At 38.9% G+C, this 26,320-nt stretch overlaps 1 protein-coding gene across 4 annotated transcripts in view; it reads right to left on the bottom strand.

The window, feature by feature from the left end:
- Positions 1-25,446, bottom strand: part of HECTD1 (HECT domain E3 ubiquitin protein ligase 1) — an 86,214-nt gene extending 60,768 nt beyond the window's left edge. For all 4 annotated transcript variants that reach the window (XM_033109681.1, XM_033109679.1, XM_033109678.1 and 1 more), the window contains exons 1-3: positions 25,141-25,446; positions 23,578-23,738; positions 3,385-3,619 (exon numbers count right to left, since the gene is read on the bottom strand). In XM_033109681.1, coding sequence (XP_032965572.1) covers positions 3,385-3,619; positions 23,578-23,717 — 375 coding nt within the window. In that variant the 5' untranslated portion in view covers positions 23,718-23,738; positions 25,141-25,446. The remainder of the gene's footprint in view (positions 1-3,384; positions 3,620-23,577; positions 23,739-25,140) is intronic.
- Between the last annotated feature and the right edge of the window lie 874 nt (positions 25,447-26,320).

The following is a 26,320-nucleotide window of genomic DNA, read 5'->3' on the forward strand; positions in this document are numbered from 1 at the left end:
AACCAATATAAAAAATTATTGATACAGCTTATATTATTTTATGTATTAAATCTTCAAAATCCCATGTATATTTTATACCTACAACACATCGTAATTTGGTAGCCACATCTGAAATGTACAGTACTCATGTATGGCTACCATATTGGACAGTGAGGCTTAGATAGTGAAACCTACATGGCAAGCCAAGGAACTACAAGGAATCTAGCAAAAGTGTGTAAAGATTCTAGACATTAAAAAAATATTTTTCCAATAAATGCTAGCTATTAATATTATTCATCACCCTCACTCTATGAATATCAAAACATTAAAATCAACTTTTATTTTCTAAATTATGTTGATGTTTAAGGTGTTCAGGTAGAACTAAAGAGTTGGGGTGGATGGGTGGCTCAGTTGGTTAGAGCGCGAGTTATAGGCAACGGGGCTGCCGTTTCGATTCCCACATGGGCTGGCCGGCTGCGCCCCCCACAACTAGAATGAAGTCAATGAACTGCCATCAGCTCCGGGGTGGCCAGACGGCTCAGTTGACTGGAGCGTGGGCTCTCAACCACAAGGTTGCCAGTTCTACTCCTCCACTCCCACAAGGGATGGTGGGCTGTGCCCCCGGCAACTAATATTGAACACGGCACCTTGAGCTGAGCTGTCGCTGAGCTCCCAGATGGCTCAGTTGGTTGGAGCGCGTCCTCTCAACCACAAGGTTACCGGTTCAACCCCTGCAGGGGATGATGGGCTGCGCCTCCTGCAACTAACAACAGCAACTGGACCTGGAGCTGAGCTGTGCCCTCCACAACTAAGATTGAAAGAACGACAACTTAACTTGAAAAAGTCCTGGAGGTTCACACTGTTCCCCAATAAAGTCCTGTTCCTCTTAAAAAAGAAGAAAGAACTTTGGGGGAAAAAAAAGAACTAAAGTGTTAACGGGGTCTATAAATCATACAGGCATACCAGAAATTTAGACTTTATTCTGAAAGCAAGAAAAATGTTTTAAGCAGGGAAATAATATGATCAGATCTCTAGTTAGTAACTGTGGGAAATGGAGTAGGGGGTGTAATGCAAAAATTCAAGCATTAATATTCAAGAGAGGATGAGGCAATCGCAACAGGGACAAACAGGAAATAAACCAGAAAAGGACTTGATCATTAATTACATGTGTGGAGTGGAGAAAAGGAAATAAAGAGATAAAACACAGATTTCTGTCTTTAGTGACTAGGTGAAAGTTAATGCCAATTATCAGAATAAGAGTTTATCTGTGGTGAAAGATAATGAATTCACACATCCAACTGGAGATATCCACCAGGCCTTTGAATATGGAGTCTAGGACTCAAGAGAGATCAGGTTTAGAGATAAAGATGTGAGGGGTCCAGGTACTGATAGGTGAGATTGTCTAGGCAAGGTTTGTTTACCGGGGGTGACAAAAAACTGTATACACATGACTTGCATTCATCTTTTGTTATTGGTATATATCAAGTATTACAATTTTAATACAGTTTTTCCTCTCTTGAAATGTGTACACTTTTTTGGGCACCCTCTGCAGTTTCAAGAAGGCAAAAACAGAATCTTAGGAAATACTACAATTAAAGAACCATGACTTAAATAAGAATAATCTACAAAGGAAACAGAGAAAGGGAGAACAGAGTGTAACAGACTAGAAAAAATTTGAAAATACAGATTAGTGAATAAACAGTAGAGCAAAATCCCAGTCCTGGAAGAAACAAAGTGATATGATCGAGAAAATAAGAAAAGGAAAAAAGCTCTGAGCATGGATACCTCTTCCTTTGAGACTAGAGACAGAAATAAACCCACAGACACAAGAGGCAGAAAATCAAGACATTAACACCTATGAACAGCAGCTCTCAAAGAGTGGGGAAGACATTTTCAGGGAAACTTGAAGTTAAAACTTTTTTCATAATAATACTATAACAGTAATTGTCTTTTTCATTCTCATTCGTCAGGAGTGTAGAGTGGAGTTTTCCAGAAACTATGTGAAGTGTAATATAACAACCGACTAAATGCAGAAGCAGATGTGAGGATTCAGCTGTCTTCTCGTAAGCTAGACATTTTTCAGAGATTTGCAAAAATGCTTAACGATGCTCCTCTTCTCACTAATTGTCTATTTGTTCAGGAAATAGTTATTTTCATTAAAAATGTAATGCATGTTAACATGTAATGAGTTTGTTATTTTCAGATAAATTAATAAATATTTTAAATTTCTCAGTTTTAATATCTAATATATGGTAAATACAGATAGACTTAACCTATATAACAAAAGCTCTTTGGGGGTCCTCAATAATTTAAGACTTGTAAAGGGATCCTGAGACAAAAAGTTTCAGAACTGCTCACCTAGAGCAGCAAGAATCATAAAGAGAACGAAACAGGAACCATAAAAAGAGAATCATGTAGGGTGGCTGGTTAGCTCAGTTGGTTAGAGCTCAGTGCTCTTAACAACAAGGTTTCCGGTTCAATCCCCACATGGGCCACTGTGAGCTGTGCCCTCCACAACTAGATTGAAACAACTACTTCACTTGGAGCTGATGGGTCCTGGAAAAACACACTTAAAATAAAGTTTTTAAATAAAAAAAAGAGAGAATCATGTAAAATCTAAATGTGGTCACAAGTAGTTCCAATAAACTGGTGACCCAATATTGCTGCTTCTAGTCATATAGTTTATAATTAGCCCCACCAGGAACAAAACAAAACAGCTAACTCTAAAGGAATATAGCAAAATAGTTCAATCCATGGGCCCTAGAACCAGACTTCCTAATCTTCAAATTTGTGATCTTCAAACCTTGGCTCTACCACTATTCGATCACCCCAAGCCAGTCAGTTAACCTCAGTATGCTTGAATTTTTTCACCTAAGAAATAGAAATTATATTAGTGGCACCTACCACGTAGAGTTGTCACTAGGAATAAATGAGTTAGATCAAGTTGTATACCTGAAATTTATATGCTATTAACCAGTATTATCCCAATAAATTTTAAAAACAATTAAATAAAGTAATCCATATAAAGTGTTCATAGTACAGTACCTGGCACTGGTGGTCAGTGTTAATTGTCATGGTGTAGCTGTTACTATTTTCATACAATATCCTTTTGGCTGAGAACATGGACAACCTGTCTCAAACGTGTTAGTGGCTACCTGGAACTGGAGAGCACTGAGGCACCACAGAAGAGCGTTACCAGTGACTTCAATTTTCTTTCAAAAATAAGATTTCTTTTCCCAAGCCATATGGGACCTCCTCTGGTGCCAAAAGGACTGGGATTTCCACTGAACTACGACTCTCAAAACATATAAGACTGATGACTGAAAGAATTTTATTTTTTTAGCAAAACATATTTGTTATTCCCTAAGTGATTTTCAAATGGGCCAATAAATAATTAAGACTTACCTTAACACACTGTTCAGCCAAATCTCTGCTAGTCCTGTTGTTAAGTTCGACCACAACCAAACGATTACAAAGTGCTTTTATAGCTCCATCTACCCCAACAATCCTTCGGGTGCATTCTGCAGATACATCCAGGTAGTATGTTATGGCACGGGCTGTTACCTCTAACACATTGTCTGGGGCACTTTCGTCAAGAAAAATTTTGCAGAGGGCTGGTAAGAATGTGCGAGGAGGACATCTGTAGCAAAAGAAATCACATTACACCTAGAATTACTAAAGTCTTAACATCAAAATATTTTTAAAAAATAGATAATAAAACTAACATAATAATACATCACTCTTAATACTGTGTCTGCATGTGTATTAGGTAATATTTATCACATTACTTTTGATTCAGTAACAATACTCAGATGCTAATTTCACCATTGCTGAAAATATTGTTGTAAACAGTTTAAAGTAGCAGTATTAACTTGAAACCATGTTAAAAAATTTCTATTCAATTCTCAGCTCAAACATCAACTGAATCTTCTCTAACCTCCCCAAATAGTTTAGTGGTACTTTCATATTCCTAAAACCTCATAAAAAGAGTTCCCACAGTGTTTCATGTATCACTTTATTTCTTTATTTACATTAATAAGAGTTCCCAAAGGCCAGAGACATTATTCAGTTCATATTTTATAGGAACAAATGCTAATTTGGGGCTTAACAGACCGGGTAAAACATAGAACAGCAGCTCTGTAACGTTCTGGTCCTGTTTCCTCATTTATAAAACAAAGCTAATATCTAAACAATACCTACTTTATATGGATGATATGATGAGCAAATGAAATTATACACATTAAAACACTTAGCTCAGTACCTTGGCATCATATTAAATTAATTAAGTTTAGCTCCCCTTCCCTCTTACGAACCGTCTAATGCGTGCTATATAAACCTGCGAAGACAGTTTTATCAAAAGCAGAGTTTCTGAGATATAAATATCCCCTATACTTTAATCAACATTTAAAATATGAAAGACCACAATTTACATTTAGTAAAATCTGTTACATGAGATCAAATACATTATTCAAAGTTCTCTGCATAGACTAAATTTCAATGGGCTGGCTACAGGTAACACAGAACGTAGTACTACTCTCCATGTTTCAGTGAAATTATTTTTCCTCCAATTTTTAGTGTATGCATATACTTAGTAGCTTTTCAAAAATATCTGTATGAACCTCAAAATAACTCTACTCTTTAACATCTGGTTAGATAATCCTAGCTTAAGGTATATAGCAGCAGGAATTTATCAAAGAAGATTTTAGAAGCTCTTGTGCATTCATTCATTGACCAGCTACTTCTAAACACAGCTGGTTTTTATTAAACAGCAACACTGAAAACCTATGTCAAGTAGTCACTTATAATTTTTCTCAGGCGGAAATGCTTTGAGACTAGGAGATACTTCTCAGGTAAGACCAGAAGACTGACTAGCTTATCAGAATCTTAAAGCACTTATGCATGTGTAGTAAACTAAAGGGAAAACAAGAGATTGTAAAAGTATTAATACTACTAAGGAACAACACAGTCTAAAAAAGTAATGTTTTTTTCTATACAAAACAGTAGCTTTTGAATAAATAAAATGTAAAAGTTGACAGTCCTTGAATCAAATGACAAAAATGGATCTACCACATGCTTTATATTAAAAATAATTCATCTCTATTTCTATCCAGTACAAAAACCACACATCAAAAAATAAAAGTTAAGGCCGGCCCGGCGGCTCAGGCGGTTAGAGCTCCATGCTCCTAACTCCGAAGGCTGCCGGTTCGATTCCCACATGGGCCAGTGGGCTCTCAACCACAAGGTTGCCAGTTCGATTCCTCGACTCCTGCAAGGGATGGTGGGCTGTGCCACCTGCAACTAACAACGGCAACTGGACCTGGAGCTGAGCTGTGCCCTCCACAACTAAGACTGAAAACACAACAACTTGACTTGGAAAAACGTCCTAGAAGTACACACTGTTCCCCAATAAAGTCCTGTTGCCCTTCCCCAATAAAATCTTTTTTTAAAAATAAATAAATAAATAAATAAAAGTTAAGAGAAACGTTTAGTGTAACTTTCTCTATTTCAGAGGGAAATATACTACATATTTGCTAATTTGTGGAGTAACTGTTCCCTGCTGTGTTCCCCAAAATGTGATGAATCTCCTGAATAAACAAGTATGGTTAAAGGGCCAGTATAAAAAAACTAAAAACACCAAGTTCTAAACACAGGTTCTCAGACTTTAACTGTTATCAATTTTATTTCTAGAAAGAAATACAAAGATAGTCTGCATACGTAAGAGCTTATTTCATGTCAACTATAATGAAAGCCTGCTTTGTGAACTGTTCATAGGTATGATACAAAACATCTGTAGTACTTCTGGCTATTGGGCATGAAAAAAAAAATGTTTTTCTAGCTCTTAAGTTACTCTTTCATCAATGAGAAGGTATTTAAAAATACTGTGTTTCCCTGAAAATAAGACCTAGCCAGAGAGTAAGCTCTAATGCGTCTTTTGGAGCCAAAATTAATATAAGACCCAGTCTTACATTACATTATACTATATAAGACCCAGTCTTATAGTAAAATAAGACCAATAGACACATTTTTTTTTCTCCAAAAGACGCATTAGAGCTTATTGTCCGGCTAGGTCTTATTTTTGAGGAAACACAGTATTCATGTATACACACACACATACATACATACACACATGTTTTAAATATTACTAATTTTTTCAATTTAGAACCAAAACAAGTTACAAAATCTCAACAATACAAATTAACTATAAACTGAGCAGAGGTAGGGGAAAACATGCCAATATTAATTAATAAATTCTAAAAAGTACAGAATAGTTGAAAGAACTATAGTTATATTACTTGAAAGTTCATATTGAAACTAAAATTACTAACAAGTGTTTCCTACCATCCTCTGCTGTATATTCTGCTTTAATACAGCCATCACAATATAAACATAAACCTTAAAAGTGTCTTTTCAGTTGTTGGTTAAGGAATTCTTTGGTATCGTTTCCAAAGAAATTCTAAGTTCCTGGATAAGTCACCTTAGTCTTTAAATTTAAGTTGAGCTTTACAGTTATTTAACAAGCACTTGACTACCTGCCAGGAGCAAGACCCTCTTAAGTCCTTTGCCTTTTTTCTGGGCTACAACCACAACGACGACCTTCCCTGGGTCTGAATTCATGTCAGAGGGATTAACTAAGAAACAATATTTACATAATCAAGAAAATGGATCTCATTATAAATTCATGATCACCCATCTTTTTTTTTTTTTTTTAAATTGGGGAAGGGGAACAGGACTTTATTGGGGAACAACAGTGTGTACTTTCAGGACTTTTTTCCAAGTCAAGTTGTTGTCCTTTCAGGCTTAGTTGTGGAGGGCGCAGCTCAGCTCCAGGTCCAGTTGCCATTGTTAGTTGCAGGGGGCACAGCCCACCATCCCTTGCGGGAGTCGAACCAGCAACCTTGTGGTTGAGAGGACGTACTGCAACCAACTGAGCCATCTGGGAGCTCAGCGGCAGCTCAGCTCAAGGTGCCGTGTTCAATCTTAGTTGCAGGGGGCGCTGCCCACCATCCCTTGCGGGACTTGAGGAATTGAACTGGCAACCTTGTGGTTGAGAGCCCACTGGCCCATGTGGGAATCGAACCAGCAGCCTTCAGAGTTAGGAGCACGGAGCTCCAACAGCCTGAGCCACCGGGCCGGCCCCATGATCACCAACCTTAAATGAGCACAATGTCCAATAACTCTGCTACATTTCCTCCACTGTCTGCAATGAATATTTCACACCTTTTTTTCCCCCAATTTTCTCTTGACTTTGTGACTCCCTTGGTTTTCCACTGTAGCCTCAGTCCTAAACTCCCTTCTCTTCTCTCTCTAGTTGTGCTCATTTATTCCTTTAGTTCATACACTGTGGATATAAATCTCATCCACATACTATGAAAACTCCCAAAATGTTATCTTCACCCTCTACCAAGTAACTCATATCACTATCTCCATTTAGAATTATCACAAGTATCTTAAAATGAGTTAAACATTCACAAAAAACAAAACTCATGTTATGTGACTCCACCCCCAAATCACCATCTTTATAAATGTCACAACCATCCAGAAAGTCAGGAACCTAAATATCATCCTTAGTTTTTTTTCCATGTTCATTACATTACACATCCATCAGTTAAACCTCACCAATTTTCCCTCTAAAATACATCCTAAATTTATCCACTTCTCTCTACATCCTCTTTTATAATCCTAATCTAAGCTAACTTCAAACTCCTTTGGACGACTGAAACAGCCACTTGACTTCCACATACGAGAGAAATCTAGCACTTGTGTCTCCACAGGGAGGAGGAGGTCAGTCTGGCACAGGATGTCAGAGCTTGAGCAAGATGAAGAGGGCATCTGTGCAGGGGAAGGCCCCAGTAGTGGGCAACTGATACATGCAAGGGAAATGATCAAACAAATGTATTAAAAATAACGGGAGTCAGGTTTCTCACCAGAATCCAGTTGCAAATACAGAAAGAGAAAACTACAATGAAGCCAGTAGTGTTAGATCAGATCTAGAGATATTGGTATAAACTCATGGTTTTCCACAGAGACAGACAGGAAAATAAATAAAGATGGCAATATGTGTGCTGATTCCTCTGTCTAAAACGCTTTTCCCCCAACTCTTCCCATCGCTGGCTCTTTGTCATCCTTCCTATCAGCCTAAATGTCACCTCCTCAGCTTTCGGACTTCTCTTTCCTAACTATCCAAAGCAGGTACCTTTTTTTTTGTCTTAATTTACTTTATAGTTTACACTTTTTGTTATCCATTGTACTCTCTCCTAAAAGCCAGTAAGCTCCTCAGGAGTAGAGATTTATTTCATACAGCACCCAAGCATAAGAGACAAGTTTTGTTGACGGATACCAGGAAAATATAAGAACCTTCTCCTTATGGAAAGAGACGCCAAACAAAAAGAATTTCATCAGCTCCCTTACCAACCTACTTCTCCATCCCACATGCCTCCAGCCTGGTCCAATCCCTATCAAGTTATCCACCGCCCCCCACCTTCCCCCACCTCTCCCCACTTCCCCCCACTGCCTCATACCTTCCCACTACACAAAAAAGTGAAACCACTTCCATCTTTTAATAGCCTAGCAAAATGACAAGTTTAGACTCTAGCCAACACTGGTCTCCCAAATCCCAGAACGACAGACCCACCTGCCTCCCCTGCTCATCTAGCACTACCTGGAGGTGTTCAGGACCCATCAAACACAACCTGCCCCAAACTAAATGAAGTTGCCCGACCAAAACCCGTACTATTTATTCTCTAACCCACCATGCAAGTAAACATCAAAATTCTTCCAAACTCTTGTTTCTAAAATACAAAATCCAGTACCTAATTTTGATGATTTTACCTCCTAAATCTGTTCCGTATCTTTCCCGTCCCTTGAATTCCAATCCTCATTATTTCTTACCTAGATTACTGTAACAGCTTCCCAATAGACTCTCTCACTAGACTCTCCAGTCCATTCTCCACTCTACCACCAGTTATTTTTCTAAAACACAAATCCGATAAAGTACTTTGTGAGTTCCCTACTACCCTGAGAATAAGATCCAAACACATCAGGATTACAATCTTGCCTGTGAATCATTCATTGCCCCTCTCCACCCCTTCACACAAAAACACTCCACTCTTCCTTTACCAAACATTAGAATTACTCTTATTTCACACTCTAAAGTTTCCAAGTCCTCATGTCCTTGCACATGTCCCCTCTGTAAGAAACACTCTTTACCTGCTTCTTCTCTTTCTCACTCATATTCCTTTTCAAGGCAACTTTTAAAATTAAATTTTAAAAAATTTAAGACGACTCAGTCAGAAAGTACTTCCTCTAGAAACCTGCCTTAGACCAACCTCACTAGTACCTGTTCTCAGTTATGTTCCTCATGGGTGGTTTCAGAGCATTCAGTGAAACCCATCTATCGAAAGCATCCATCAAACTATATTGTATTTTCCCATTTACTTGTCTCATCCATGAAAACATGAGCTACTTGAGAGCAGGGTCTGCACCTTACTTATCTGTTTTCCTACAACAAATCCCAGTAACTTATTTCTAATGGACATTCAAATATTTGATAAATTGATTACATGAAAATAATCCATCTCAAGAAGTTGTTTATTAAGGAGAAAGACAATGTAATTAGGTAAAAATAAATATAATGAGTGCTATAATAAAAACCTAAAAATAGGTTCATAAAAAGTACTGAGAGGGACAGCTCAACTCAGGGGATTTGCCAAAGGGAAGACCTCACAAAAAAGGAAAATGTTTGAGTTAAATCAAGGTATTCTCTACCTTGAAGAGCTATTGCAAGGATTTAAGATAATGTATATAAAATATGTAGTACAGTGCTCGGGGCATAAAAGATGCTCAATAAACCCTATGGCAGAAGTTGGTCAAAAAGACAAGCTCTTGTATTCTAAGTAAGGAGAACAGCATGCGCAAAGGATGAAAGCCTGAAAACTTATATAATGTGGGAGACTGTATTTTTGAACAATATCTACATTATATCCCATCCCACATATCCATATATTCTTTTTTATAATGGAACTTTGATACTCTTCCTATTGAGATTATTAATATTGAATCTGGGCAGGTTTATAATTACAATAAAGCGACCATTTTGTGACTTCTAAAGCTAAACCAATAAGAGCTTCTACTAGCTTCTCTTGGGACTTATTGCTCTTGGAATACAAGCACCATGCTGTGAGGAAGCCCAAGTAGGCACCTTGTGAGGCCAGCAGGTATTCCAACTATCAAACTTAGGTGAGATCCCAACTAGAAAATGCCAGTATTCAGCACATGAATACTCAGGGCACATGAGAGAACAAGTAATGAGATGACTCCAGTGCCTAGTCATCAAGCTTTTGGTGTTTACAAGTAGAATCATACTATAAATACTACCCTATAATTTGCTTATTACCTTACTCAATATGTAGTGGCCACCATTCCACAAATAGAAATAGAACTCAATCTTTCTAATGTCTACATAATATCTATTATAATGAATAGCCATACGTTATTAACCATTTAAATGACTTCCATGTTTTTACTATTTGATACAGTGAACAATCTTGAAGTATATCTTTGCATACCTGTACCAGTATTTATGAAGATTCTTATAAGTGTGTCTGTGTGTACATTTTTATTTGACAGATATCAAACTGACTTCTAAAGAAGCTATACCAATGTATAATCCCATCAGAAGCATTTACAGTACCTATTTCCCCACTCCTAGGCCACATCAAATATTACTGTTAAATTGATAAATATTTTTAAACTATATTTCATAAAATTTGGCTATCTACAGCAGATTAACAAACTTTTACAATTAAACACAGGATATTCAAACCCCCACCAAGAAAATAAAAAACAATCTAAAGTACACACACACACACACACACACACACACACACAGTCTCTAATTAAAATAGCAAAAGTCATTAATAAATTCCAAAGTAAATCAATCATTCATATTTTATTTCTGTATATTTGATACAGACTTGATTTCTGTGTGAATATGTACTTGAGGCGGATACAAAACATAAAACTACCATACTGGGCATACCTTAACATCGTTTTAAAATTTTCATTCCAATTTCTCATAGAAGATAAAAATCAAAATTTATTAACCTTCTCATCTGTTCTCCAAGGAATGAAAACTTGTAACATTATCTTCAATTAGATTTTCTGACAATCCACTCTAAAGTTCAAAACAATCATAAACCACAAGGACCTCTACCAAAAACAGTACCGTTTTGCAGTTAGTAATGAGAAGGTAATTTTAGACAAACATATTTGGTCAGACTTCTAAAAATAATTAAATATTATTTCAAACTGATAAGGGAACTTTGATTTCCTCTTATATGTAATTTTGAAGTCAGCAGTTCAAAAAATATATTATCAAGCAAAAATGCATGTACAAAGATGTTCACTGCGAGCATGTTTTATAATATATATGTGACCCATATATCTAATAACCAGGGCGTGATCAAGTACATGACACATACATGATAGATTATGCAGGTTTTTAAAAAAACTGCTTACTAAGAACTTAGTATGATACAAATATTGTTTGACAGAAATATTAGATAAAAGAAAAGGAAAAATTATACCCAAAAATTATATCCATTGGGGGGTTTATAATGATAGAAGAAACTAGAGCAAAAAGTTAAAATGGCTTATTTCTAGATGGTGCAATTATAGATAATTTTCATTCTCTTAATTTTGATTTTCCAATTTTTGAAACAAACATATTAGGTTGGTGCAGAAGTAGTTGGTGCAAAAGTAACTGCAGTTTTTGCAATTGTTTTTAACCTTTTAAACCGCAACTACCTTTGCACCAACCTAATATTTTGTAACTCCTACAAAATAAATGTGAAATTTGGAGCTAGTCAACTGGAGTAAGCTTATTACAGCCAGTATCTCTCAATGATTATAGCCAAAAACTTGAGACAGAACAAAAAAAAGTAATTATCTAAGGACTCTGAAAAGTAGATAAGAGCAGATGGATGGGGGAAGGATGTCAAAACTTAAATGACACTTGATGGAAGTGTGTTTCAAGGGCTTTTTTCCTCTCCTGTTTTCTTTTCTGGTTCTGACCCCTGAATAGGCCAAGCCTGAAAACTGTATAGCAGAAGCACACAACAAAACTCGGAGAGAACCAAGAAAGGGGGCCTCTGTGAGCCAGAGGATATGGGAAGAAACTCCTGGGGTTTTTTTCCTCTGAGTCTGGCCCCAAGGTCAGCCCAAGGTACAAGCCCCAGACTAAATCATTAGTGACACGTGCACAGTACAGTGGAGGTGCCACAAGCATCTAAGGCCCAGGAGAACTGAGAACTAAGAAAAGGAAACCCTGTGGTCAAATCAGCAAGAGAAGAATCCTATTATTTTCTTCTCTCTTTTCTCTCACTCCTTTTACCTGCAGGGCAGTCCCAGAAAGTGAATGACAGCACAAGGGGGAAGGGAAGAGGATGGAGAGAAGTGTGGCTAAAACTCCAAAAGAGTCCCAGCTTTCTAGCTAGAACACTAGTAAAAAGGGCTCGTGGTAGCCAAAAGATTTAAGAGAAATCTCGGAAAGAGCTAGAAAAGGGATCCCTGACACAAGTCCCAAGCTCACCTTCACTGTACATGTGAAGGACAGAGCTAATGACTTTGACAACTGAACTATGACACAATCTACTACCCAAGTCGCAGACTAAACGCTAAGTGACACATACCAGCATAAACCCAAACATCATAACAAAGGCCTTGAAACCACAGACCCTGGAACCACCACACAGAGATGGCAAGTCAGAACTTGCAGTCTAATTTACCTAGGTTGACTACATGACAAAACAAAACAACAACAAAATCAACATACCTCATGAAATCCAGTCTCACAAGATAATAATCCAAATGTCTAGGATAAAATCCAAAGTATCTTGAAACACAAAGAATCAATACAATCTGATCTTGAAACACAATAATGGATACAATCTGATTTGTCCAACTCAAGAAGAGTCAACAGACATAAGCCTGAAACAACGTAGATGTTAACATTATCAGAGAGAACTCTAAATCAGCTATAGCTATATTTCATGAAGTAAATGTGTGAACATTCTTGAAATAATTGTAAACAGACATTTTCAACAGAGAAATAGAAAGTGTGAAAAACATTCAAATGAAAAATACTATTTATGAAGTAAAAAAATTCACTGGATGGACTCAAGAACAGAATGAAGATGACATAGTCAGTGAATGTGAAGACAGATCAATAAAAATTATCCAATTTGAAGAACAGAGAAAAAAGATTAGGGAGTTGAGGAAGGAAGTCTTAGGGACCTAGGGAACATATCAAAAAGTATAACAGTTGTTTCATTGGAGTCCCAGGACGAAAAAAATAAAAAGCTGGTACAGAAAATAGATTTGAAGAAACTTCTCAAATTTCTTGACAGACATACAGATTCAAGAAGCTCAGCAAACCTCAAATACAACAAGTTCAAAGACAACAATGCACAGACAAATCATAATTAAACTGCAAAAATTCTTGAAAGCAGCAAGAGGAAAAACAACACAAAAATTAGAATGAATTCAGATTTCTTATCAGAAATCATAAAGGCCAGAAGACAGTGGAACAACAGCTTTAAAATGTTGGAAAGAATTGCCATTCCAAAATTCTAGATCCAGCACAAGTATCTTCACAGGATGAAGGCAAAATAAAGACATTCTCAGATAAAGAAAAACTAAGAGAATTCATCACCAATAGACTTCCCTTAAACGAAATGCTAAAGAAAATTCTTCAGGATGAAAGAAAATGATACCAAAGACATACATGGAACTTCGGGAATGAAGGAAGAGCAATAGAAATGATAAATATCTGGGTAAATGTAATAGATTATTTTTCTCCTTTTAAACTGACTACTAAAACCAAAAATTATAACACTGTATCTTCAGATTTTCAATGTAGGTAGATTTAATACATAAGACAACTATAACATAAAGAGAACATAAAGGGTTGTTCATTTTACTTTAAACCAGGGGTGTCCAAACTTTTTTCAACGTTTTTCACCAAGGGCCATATGCGGTAAAATACACAAACAGCTGGACCACTCACTCAAGGTGAAGTACGTATTGCCTCACCTGGTTTATTTAAGTGAACTAAATATATTTTTGGAATTTGCTGCAGGCCAATTAAAAATGGACTGCGGGACGCAGGTGGCCTGCGGGCCGCAATTTGGACACCCCTGTTTTAAACGGTAATATATTAACTCTAAATTAATTGTAATCCCTAGAGCAATCACTGAAAAATACAAAGAGACATAACCAAAAAAGTCAATAGGCAAATTAAATAGAATGCTATAAAATATTCAAGTAATTCAAAAGACTGGAAAGAGAAACAACAACAATAATAAAACAACAAAAAGACAATAGGGGTGGCCGGATGGCTCAGTTGGTTAGAGCGTGCACTCTGAACAACAGAGTTGCCGGTGCAATTCCCGCATGAGATGGTGGGCTGCGCCCCCTGCAACTAAAGATTGAAAATGGCGACTGGACTTGGAGCTGAGCTGCACCCTCCACAACTAGATTAAGGACAACTCGGAGCGGATGGGCCCTGGAGAAACACACTGTTCCCCAATATTCCTCAATTGAAAAAAAAATACATTTAAAAACAAAACAAAACAAATAATAAAACGTTAAACACATATTCAAACATACCAAAAATTACATTAAATGTAATTGGTCTAAACTCACCAATTAAAAACAGATTGTCCGGTTAGATTAAAAAACACAAGCCAGCCGTATGTCTACAGGAAACCCATGTTATATGTAATTAGTTAAAACTCAAAAAAGATATACTAAAGAAACATTATCAAAAAAAAGTTTGAGTGGGTATATTTATATCAGACAAAGTAAACTCCAGAACAAGGAAAATTACTAGAGATCAAGAGGGACATTACATAATGATAAAAGGATCAATTCACCAAGAAAATGTCAAGCTTAAAAGCACAGGATTTCAAAATACATAATGCAAAATGTATTATGTACAACTGAGAGAATTGAAGAGAAACAGATAAATCTACAGTCATCCTTGGAGACTTCAATACTTCCCTCAGTAACCTATAAAACAAAATAGAATGGGCCAGTGTGAGCTGCACCCTCCACAACTAGGTTGAAACAACTACTTGACTTAGAGCTGATGGGTCCTGGGAAAATACACTTAAATAAATAAAAGTTTAAAAAAAAACAGAAAACCACGAGGGGATCTGATATAGGGACTTTTTCAATATGGCGGATTAGGGAAGAAGGAAAAAAAAAACAACCAAGAGGGATACAGACTGAACAACACTATCAATCAACTTGACCTAATTTGATACTTGTAGAACATTCCATCCAACAACAGAATATACATTCTTCTCAAGTGCATGTGGACCATTTATCAAAAATAGACCGTATCATGGGCCATAAAACAAATCTTAACACATTTAAGATAATATGAAGTACGTGTTTCCCCAAAAATAAGACCTAACCAGAAAATAAGCCCTAGCATGATTTTTTCAGGATGCTCCTAATATAAAATAAGCCCTACCGTATTTCCCCGAAAATAAGACCAGGTCTCATTAATTTTGGCTGCAACAGACACATTAGGGCTTATTTTATATTACGAGCATCCTGAAAAATCATGCTACGGCTTATTTTCCGGTTAGGTCTTATTTTCAGGGAAATACTATACTGTATGTTCTCTAGCCACAACAGTAACACAAAAACATCTGGAAAATCCCCAAATATTTGGAAATTAAGCAACACACTTCTAAATAACCCAAGGGTAAAAACAAAGTTTCAAAGAAAATTTTAAAATATTATGAACCAAATGAAAATGAATATACAACATCAACTAAAGCAGAAAAGAGAAATTTATAGTAACAAATGCTTGTATTAAAAAAGGTCTCAAGGACCAGCCTGGTGGCTCAGGTGGTTGGAGCTCCGTGCTCCTAACTCTGAAGGCTGCCGGTTCGATTCCCACATGTGCCAGTGGGCTCTCAACCACAAGGTTGCTGGTTCAACTCCTTGAGTCCCGCAAGGGATGGTGGGCTCTGCCCCCTGCAACTAAGATTGAACACGGCACCTTGAGCTGAGCTGCCTCCCGGATGGCTCACTTGGTTGGAGCGCGGGCTCTTAACCACAAGGTTGCCAGTTCGATTCCTCGAGTCCCACAAGGGATGGTGGGCAGCGCTCCCTGCAACTTAAGATTGAACATGGCACCTTGAGCTGAGCTGCCACTGAGCTCCCGGATGGCTCAGTTGATTGGAGCGCGTCCTCTCAACCACAAAGTTGTCGGTTTGACTCCCACAAGGGATGGTGGGCTAGACCCCCTGCAACTAGAAACGACAACTGGACCTGGAGCTGAGTTGTGCCCTCCACAACTAAGATTGAAAGGACAACAACTTGACTTGGAAAAAAGTCCCTGAAGTACACACTGTTCCCCAATAAAGTCCTGTACCCCTTCCCTCCCCCCAAAAAAAAAACTCTTAAAAAAAAAAAAGATTAATTAATAAACTTGGTTTCTTGAAGATGAAAATAACACCTTTTGATCCATTTCATCTTTTATTCTATTATTACCCCTGCTCCCAGCCTTGACTCTTTCTGTATTGCTCAATTAAAAATAACTCCTGGCAAAGCAGTTGAAAATTATGGCCTACCCTCTCAAAGAAAAAGGATTAAGTCAAATTCCAATATGTAGACTTGCTTTCCTCCAATTAAAATATACACACAAACCTAACTGCAATTCATTCAACAAGTATCTACTGAATGCCTTTTTATGCCAACTGTTGTGCTAGTTGTTGCGGGGAAGGCTACAAAGATGAGTAAGACAGTGCTGAGCTATGAGGAACTCAAAGGTCTAATGACAGTCAACAAGGATGCACAGTAAACATACACTGCAATAAACTGGAAGTGGTTTGTTTTTTACATTTTTAAGGTGGCAGACACTTTGGTAAACTTAATGAAAGCTTACTGAAGCTCATTATCTACTGGCTCCCTAGAGCCCAACTTGAAGAACCCTGGCAGAGAATGTCTCTCATCTTCCAGCACCTCCCTCTGCCGTCCACTGCCTGGAAGCATATACTGGACACACAGTTGCTGTCTACAGAAATGCACTTATTTAACATTTCAGGATTGTATGTATTCGATATGGTGAACATTCTGCAATCAGGGAAGGAAAGCTGCAGGGCTGATCAAAGAAAGTAATTTCACTTCCTTATAAACCTATCATTGGGTAGAAGAAAACAAGAGTCAATATGGAAAAGGCAAGTCCATTAATGTTAAGGGGGTAGGGAAAATACATAATGATGCCATTTCTACTACAAGAATACAACGTTCCTTCTCCTGCATGCCCCACAACCAGTTTGGTTGGGGTACATAGAAATACCTTCTAGAGGCATTTTAAACCTAAAAGGAAAACAGGCACAATATAAAGAACTTCTTCACCTACTCAATATCCGGATATTAGCTATTGTATGCCAGGCATTATGCTTATCAATAGAAAAACCAAAGTAGCGGTAGTATGTATGTGAGAATGCAGGAGAGATCTCTGAAGGAATTTAAATCTTATCCATTAGGTAAAGAAACTAAAAGATTTCATAAAAGAGAATGGGACAATCAAATCAATATTTTAAGACTATGGTCAATTATACTTCAATAAAGGACCATAAAAATATTTTAAAACTATAATTCTGAGCATAGTTAGCTTAGAGGCAGGAATATCTATTACAAAGCTCACAGCACTATCTGATCATAACCACTTCCCCACACTAATCCTAGATATTCTTTTTTCTCTTCTACATCAGGGAGAAAATAGACGTCATCAGACAGAAATCCCTTCAACTTTTTACTATCAAACCTAAAACATATGCATCTAACCTCTCCACCTTCCCGGTTTTACAACAAGGAACACTACCTAAAACTTATCTCTCCACCACAGGATCAAAGCTTTGCTACTCAACGTGGGATTTTTTTCTGACCAACAGCTTCAGCATTATCTGGGGGCTTATTAGGAATGCAGAATGTCAGGCATCACACCAGTCCAACTGAATCACAATTTGCATCTTAGATCCCCAGGTGATTCACATTACCCAGATTAAAGTTTAAAAAGCACTGCTCCTGACTCCTGACCAATTCTCTCCCAGCTACTCAGAACCTTTACACTATGGGTTATTCATTCTCTTAGACCTTTAAAAGAAAAAGTCCCACACCTCCATATCAATCCAACTTCTCAAAAACGTTTTTCTCACGCTCTGTCTTCACTCTTCATGTCCTTCTTACTCCGCAACCCACTCAAATCTGCCCCTCATCACCACTCCACTCAGCCCTCATTAAGATCAATGACCTTGAGAATGTTGCTAAATCCAAAGTTCACCCTACTAGATAGACCTGTCACCAGTATTCAACACAACTGTCCTGTCTCTTCTTGAATCATTTTCTTTCCTGTATTGACATGTAAACTAACAATGCAAAAGAAATGGTGGATAAAACTGCTTGTGCTTTAGCATAAATCAAAGCAGCAGCACTAAACTGTACTTAGTCCCAAGCTCTAGCATGGGAAAAAATTTTACAAAGCCAGTTTCACTACAGAATAACCTTAATGAAGCAAAAAAATTATTAATTTTACTGATCTCAACCCTTAAGTACATATCTGTTTAATATTCTAATTAAGGAAATGGGAAATAAGCATAAAGCACTTCTGCATACCCACAAATGATGGTTGTGTCAAGGAAAAGTACAACCTTTAGAGCCAAACTTTTAGAGCTACTTTTTTCATGCAACACCATTTTTACTTGAAAGAACTTCAGACAAACTGTGGTTATTAGACTTGGATATCTGGCAAACATTTTCTTAAAAATTAATGAAGTAAGCCTTACACTTCAAGAAAAACAATTTGGGGGCCGGCCGGTGGCTCAGGCGGTTAGAGAGCTCCATGCTCCTAACTCCGAAGGCTGCCGGTTCGATTCCCACGTGGGCCAGTGGGCTCTTAACCATATGATTGCCAGTTCAATTCCGCAAGTCCCGCAAGGGATGGTGGGCTCTGCCCCCTGCAACTAAGATTGAACACGGCACCTTGAGCTGAGCTGCCTCCCCGATGGCTCAGTTGTTGGTTAAGAGTGCGGCTCTCAACCACAAGGTTGTCAGTTCGATTCCTCGAGTCCTGCAAGGGATGGTGGGAAGCGCCCCCTGCAACTAAAATTGAACACGGCACCTTGAGCTGAGCTGCCACTGAGCTCCCGGATGGCTCAGTTGGTTGGAGCGCGCGTCGTCTCAACCACAGTTGCCCGGTTCGACTCCCGCAAGGGATGGTGGGCTGTGCCCCCTGCAACTAGCAACGGCAACTGGACCTGGAGCTGAGCTGCGCCCTCCACAACTAAGACTGAAAGGACAACAACTTGAAGCTGAACGGCACCCTCCACAACTAAGATTGAAAGGACAACAACTTGACTTGGAAAACAGGCCTGGAAGTACACACTGTTCCCCAATAAAGTCCTGTTCCCCTTCCCCAATAAAATCTTTAAAAAAAAAAAAAAGAAAAAAGAAAAACAATTTGACAGTATCTGCTGCCAATGATAATACTCAAGTGTTCGAGCAAAAATTACAATTTTGGAAAACTTGTATCTGATACCATGAGCTTGACAGCTTCCCAATATTTAAAGACTTTTCTAATGAAATCATTAGTCATAATAGCAAATTTGTTTGTGATACTGCAGAATGACATGTCAACATTTGGAAAGTCTGTAAAACTCAGTAGACCAACACTTTTCATATGACCGGTGTATGATTTTACTGACTTAAACATGAGTTAAAAATCCACTCAATGTACAAAAGAGACCAACAGATTTTAATGTACCAGAGTACAAAAAGTTCACTGATATGATTTCAGAATCCACATTAGAAGTAACTCCCTTAAGAAACTATCACTTGTCCAGTTTGCTATGGTATCAAAGGGAATATCCATAATTATGTGTTAAAAAAAATCATTACAACAGTCTTCCCTTTTCAAACTAAATCAACAGAGAATGATTTTTTATATATATATTTCGATGAAAACAACATAATGCAACAGATTGAACGCAGAAGCAGATATGAGAATCCAACCAAACACAAACTCATTATCTCAGCCCCTCAAAACAAGGTCCTCCTTCCAGGGTTCTCTCTCAATGAATGACATCATCACTCATTGTAACCTGAGTCATCCATAATACCTCCTTCTTTCTCACTCTCATATCCAATCATTCAACAAGTCCTATTTTACCTCCTAAGTCTTTCTCAAATCTATCCACTTCTTTCTATTTTTATTACAACTCTCCCTCTCTGGATCATATCCTACGAAGTCTACAAGCATTTGTTCTTTCGGTCCTCCCCACCCGTCTATTCTCCATAAAACAGGTAATGTTTTTAAAAGACAAATTGAATCACATCACTCACTCTTTAACAGCACTTCAATGCCTTCCCATTGCTCTTAAGATAAAATCAAAAGCTTTACTCAGGTAGCATATCCTTTTGTGCCCATAATTAGGTAAACCGATTTTTTTTTTTAAATAGAGACTTCCAGTACCTAAAAGCAATACTGCTAATATTCCATTTTCTAGATATTCTGGGGAGATCTTAGATTCTTCTCAGAAAAACATCACTTTTAAATTATATTATCTAAAGATTTAGTAGCAGGATCTACAACTGCCCAGGATTTATCTACTTATAACAATATGCATGCTGATCAACTGTTTTAATGTGAATGTAAAACAGTGGTCTGTAACATTAAACTTCAAATTTATATTAAATTTAATTCAATGATATATCACAGATGAAAGCAAAAACCAACCCTGAACCGGAATTTTACTTTCTAGAGCATTGCCTTAGGTTCAGGCATTAATAAGAAGCATCCCAGCTTGGGCCGGCCTGGTGCCTCAGGCGGTTGGAGCTCTGTGCTCCTAATGCCAAAAGCTGCCGGTTCGATTCCCACATGGGCCAGTGGGCTCTCAACCACAAAGTTGCTGGTTCGATTCCTCGACTCCCGCAAGGAATGGTGGGCTACGCCCCCTGCAACTAACAATGGCAACTGGACCTGGAGCTGAATTACACAACTACAATTCAAAGAACAACTTGACTTGGAAAAAATCCTGGAAGTACATACACATTGGTTCCCCAATAAAGTCCTGTTCCCCTTCCCCAATAAAATATTAAAAAAGAAAAAAGCCATCTCAGTTTCACAGAATTTGTGTATTCCTTAACTGGAAAAGGCTAGCAAAACTGGTACAAAAACATGGAGAGCCACATACTATACTAGTTAAAGGAAAAGAAATACTTTATTATGTGGAAAGTACTGTGCTAGGCATTTCACAAGTATTATCCTATTTAATCCTCACAAAAACCTGAACCCAAGTCATCCCATTCCAAAGGCCATTATTTCTACCACGCCTTCTGCCTTTCCTGACAAAACAGACATTTAACTATTAACACAAGCTAATCAGGCAAAAACATATCTGAACATATAGACATCCTGTGCTTTATACGACCTAAGTAAGGACTATTTGCTACTATCTTAACAAATTAAGTTGGTTTGGGAGATTTTCACCAATATCCAAAATATGATCATCTTGATTTTCCACTGCCTTATTTGTTGACAGTTTCAAAGAATGTAAAGACTACAAAATCAATCAGTCCCAAAATAAAATTCAAAATTAAATATTTAATAATAATGACATTTAATAGCCCACTTTACACAAAACATTTTTCACATACATTCTTTCCTTTGCTCCTCACAAGAAGCTTACCAGAAATAAGATCACTGCCATTTTAGAGGAAGAAAGTAAGGCTCTCAGTGGCTATATTGCATGTAGCTGACCAAAAATCTGAACCCAAGTCTCTGATGCTACAGCCCATTCTTCCCACCTCACCATGCTGCCTCTCTGGTTTACAGGAACCAAGACAATTTTCCTTCCTTGCGAAAACAAGAAAATCTGTCTACATGTAGAACAAAGAAGCAAGCAAACTATGTTTTTAAAAAAATAATTGTCATAAATTTAATCAAATGTCTATTTTTGATAGACAAATTACAGGTATGCTACATGAAACAGGGTTGACCATTCCAATTTGAATATTCTTGTATCTTCACTTAGTAAATAAAACATATAAATCACATCTGACTTTAATTTCATTTCTTAAAATACGTATCAAATACGAATAAAGCCAGGAAGGGAAAATGGAAAGTATAACAATTATGTTATTAGGATGGTAGAATTTGACATAGGGATAAGTTTTACATTTTAATATTGCTTCAATATGGTTAACACTTTAAGGCCATTACAAATACTTCTACTATATGTTAGTACTTAACAGGAGATATGAAATGACAGTTGATTTGCCTGGCAAGATTGACTTACTTTTCAAAATACCAAAATTCTCAGGTTAATGAAGACCCTCTAATGAAATCTATGAATACTCAAAATTCTACTGCGTTTTTCTATGAATCCTGCTAAAACAAATGTCAAATAAGGGGCTGAATTGTGATGTACTCAAAGTTTGTCAATAAGAAGAGCTAGTTGAAATAAATGGGCTGCTAACAGATTGTGATTCAGAAATTTTGTTTATAAGGATCTTTACCTTAATAGTAGACTGTTTTAATGAGATTTACAACTAAGAATTATTAATTTATTAATTCATTTTCAATACTTATTCATTCAAAAATGTAGACAATTAAAAATACTTTGTCAATTTAGTGAGTAATACAGCCTTTATTGCCACCTCAGAAAAATTAAGATAATTATACCAAATTTTATGTCAACACCTCAAATATTTTCTATTAATTATCTCAAAATGGTTGTTAAAACAAATATAGAAACAAGTGAGTTTTCATTTACTTATTATTGGAATTTAAAATGGTAGATACAAAATGTAAAATAAACAGTAAAAACCAAATGTATTCAGCATTCAGAAGAATGATTACTCAGCAAGTATCACATAAGAGGAAAAACGTGGCATTAATGGCCAATCTAATAATAAATTCTTTTACAGTTTTGCACAAATTCTACAGTATAACCTTTAAATAAAATTGTTTAAACTCTCCAAACTTCAAAATGTTCCTACTATTCCAAAAAGTATACTATGTGGGTAACATCCAATTTATACCCTCCAAATTGAAATTTACAAATCAATGATTTGTTGTAACAAACATATGATGTCATATTACTTAATACCTACAAAGAAATGGGCAGTTGTAAACATATTTTCATTATCATCTATATTTCCACATCAATTTCTTGGTACAGAAATAGCTACGTTTAAAGAAGGAAAGTGTTTGTATTTTCCCAGTTCGTGACATATTTTGAAAATGAATCAACCAAGGTATGGGTTAAAATAGTACTCCCTACTAAACCCTATTCATTCAACAAACATGTATTTGTGTCATGACAATTATCATTACTCAAGTTACTTCACATACCAATTTTTATTTCTCAGAAAAATGTAAATGCAAAACTGCATAAAGTTAAAAAAAAATTGTAAAACTCCCTAGAAAAAATTCTACACAAACTGAAGTCAGCAAATGGCTGAAAACAAATGTCATTACAGCAACCCCAAAGGAAGATGAAGAAGGGATGTACTTACGTTTCAAAACAACGATCCACGTTGTCAGACATCAAAAGCAGCATGCATAGCTGTTCAAGGGCTATTAGTTGCATGTCCCTTTCATCTCCCTGTCCCATCTGTAGCCACTCCAGTAATGTATCCGGATCCACATCTGCCATGGTTTTTTAAAAGCCTCTTTGCTTAAATTAAAAAAGGGAAAAAGTCCTTTAAATGTCCAGGACTGATCAGCTTGGGTTTAAAATTTTTTCCTTTATATCAGCTAGAACCAAATTTTCGTGATGTACTCCTAGGAATTAGAAAAGACTCATAAGTATGTTTAGATATAGTGCTTAACTAAGTTTTTCAACTGCCCTTATTCCTCAGGTTTAACGTTCATATATCATACTAAATAAAAACCAGTTTTGCACAAGAGTATAAGCTGATTAGGTTGCTGCTTAACTGGAAACCAGAGCTGTCTTTGTCAAAGACAGTCAAACAAGCTTCGGATCCCACTACTGCTATCACTAACGTCTGTGCCAAAAGGCAAAGAACACCTTACTAAAGGTTCTTTTTTTTCCAGCAAACCTCTTCCCCCCTCCTCCACCCAAAACTGATCTTAAGATAAAGGTTAGAGTCAGTATTTTGAGGAGAGTTAAGCAGTTTGATCCCATCCCCCTCCAAATTAAGTTTCTGCATTAAAATTAGCTCTAATTTCACAATTCTGCTGACTTCTCAATTTACTTACTGCTATTCTTAAGATCTCCAAATACAAACGATAATTAGATAGAAAAATCTATCTATGAATAAAGACTTGGTTGATTATTTTGGCAGTTTTAGCAACTGTTCTTCAAAGTTTAAAAAGAAATGCTAAAAGTAAATGCAATGAACTAGCTATGTCCCTCTTTCCCCATCCCCGCAGAATGGAGCAGTTGGTTAAAAATATACACCATATACACAAAACAGAGAAGCAGCCCCAACAGGCAAGTCGTTACCAAAGCTTGTAAACTCCCTGACAAGAGGACAGCTTTAGGTCCCACGTAACCCAGCTGCAGGTGTCTGAATCCAGAGGCGGGTACCAGTGGGCACCCAACGGCGGCGACCAGCAGGATGACCCAACACTCCGGGCCCAGCCGAGCCCCGCGCCGGGAGGCGCAGGCACCGCGCTCCGGTTTCCCCGCACCAAACCCAGCCAAGTTAGCTACCTGTGTCTAGGAGAAGGGGGAAGTTCTGAAGGAGAAAAAGCAAGCCTCCGTGCCCGAGAGGAGGCCGCGGGGCAGGACAGCGGGTCTCCCGGGAGCGGCGCCCTGAACTCCCGAGGCCCGGCGGGTCGTCCCCGGCCTGGCCCGGCAGCGAACCCTTCTGAAGGGCAAGGGGGGGCCGCCTTGGGCTCAGGCTCTCGCAAGCCGGGCCCCGCCGCGGGCAGGGCCAGGGGAGAGAAACAAAGGGGCTAAGCGGGTGAGTCGGCAGCAGCCCACCTGACCTCACTAGGGTCCGGGAGCTCTCGCTCCCGGCCCGTCGCCCGGCATCCCGTATCCTGACCCCCCCAGGCCTGGCCCTTCCGACCGCCCAAGGAGCTCCCGCCTCCCGTTCCCTCAAGCTTACCCGGGCTTGTCGTTCCAAACCACTCCAGTCCAGCTCCAAGCAGGCCGCGGGCAGAGCCAGGCCCGGCCGCGGCCCTCGAGTTCCCAGGAAGCCGCAGGCCGCGCAGGTCGAGCCGGGCAGGCGGCACAGGAAAAGCCGCGCCTCGTCCCTCCCCTTCCTCCGCGGGGACCTGGTGACAGAAAAGCGAGAGGTTCCCTGATGGGAGAAAGCCAGCTCAAGTCCAGTCGCCGGCACGCGGCTCCTCAGGCCCCGCAGCTCAGAGGCCCGCGCGGTGCTGCCAGCAGCGGCGGGGGGAGGCCGCGTCCATCGCGATCCGAGAGGGGGAAGGGAGAGGGTCGGGCGAGAGCTGGGCGGGGATGCTGAGCAGGGCAGCTGAGCTCCGCGGGGGCGGAGCAAATCGGCTCTCCTGGCAGCGACCCGGCTGGCCGCCACGTGGGGCGCTGCGGACACCCGTCGGCCAGCGGCGCTGAGGCGCCAACAGGCAGGACGCGTCGCCGCCACAGCCAAGGCGCTCGGGCCCCCGGGGCCTCGGATTCCCTCGGCTTTATCAGCTGTCGCTTTTCTACCGTACGCCGCGGCGCTTTTACGCTTTGCAGTCGATGCGAGCGCGCTCCCGGCAGCCCGCGCACACTGATGCACGCACGCCCTGCTAGTATTGCACGGCGTCTACACGCTTAACGCGCTGCTGCTGAAGGCCCCGTGCTGCACGGCGAAGCTGCCGCCCAAGTTGTCCTTGCCGAGCCTCCAGCCGGGCGACCTGTACTCCGCCACGCGCTTCCCCTCCACCCCACTGGTCACCCTTCCTCGCGCAAGGAAGTGCATCGCGGGAGGAAAAGCGGCTCCCTTCGGTCCATGGATGCAAACTGCGCCGCAGCTCACGGAAACGAAAACCTGTCACCACAAGCCTGGGAAGTAAATAGTATCGAAATTATCTCCGTTGTACAGATGTGAGGACTGAGGCTCCAAAAAGCATAAATTCAGGCCCAGTGGCGTTCCCAGTAAGCAGCAGCACTGAGAGTGTGCTTTTGACTCCTGCGGTTCGTGTTCCTAAGTATGTCCGTGGTTATTCCCTTCAAACATCTTTCAAACGCATTGAAAATAAAATATGCCCGCTTAAAGGACATAATTGGAGATATTTCGGGAGAAACTAATTGGAAGTATGAATATAGCTTTCTTTCTC

The sequence above is a fragment of the Rhinolophus ferrumequinum genome, chromosome 6 (genome assembly GCF_004115265.2).
Source record: "Rhinolophus ferrumequinum isolate MPI-CBG mRhiFer1 chromosome 6, mRhiFer1_v1.p, whole genome shotgun sequence".
Lineage (NCBI taxonomy): Eukaryota > Metazoa > Chordata > Mammalia > Chiroptera > Rhinolophidae > Rhinolophus > Rhinolophus ferrumequinum.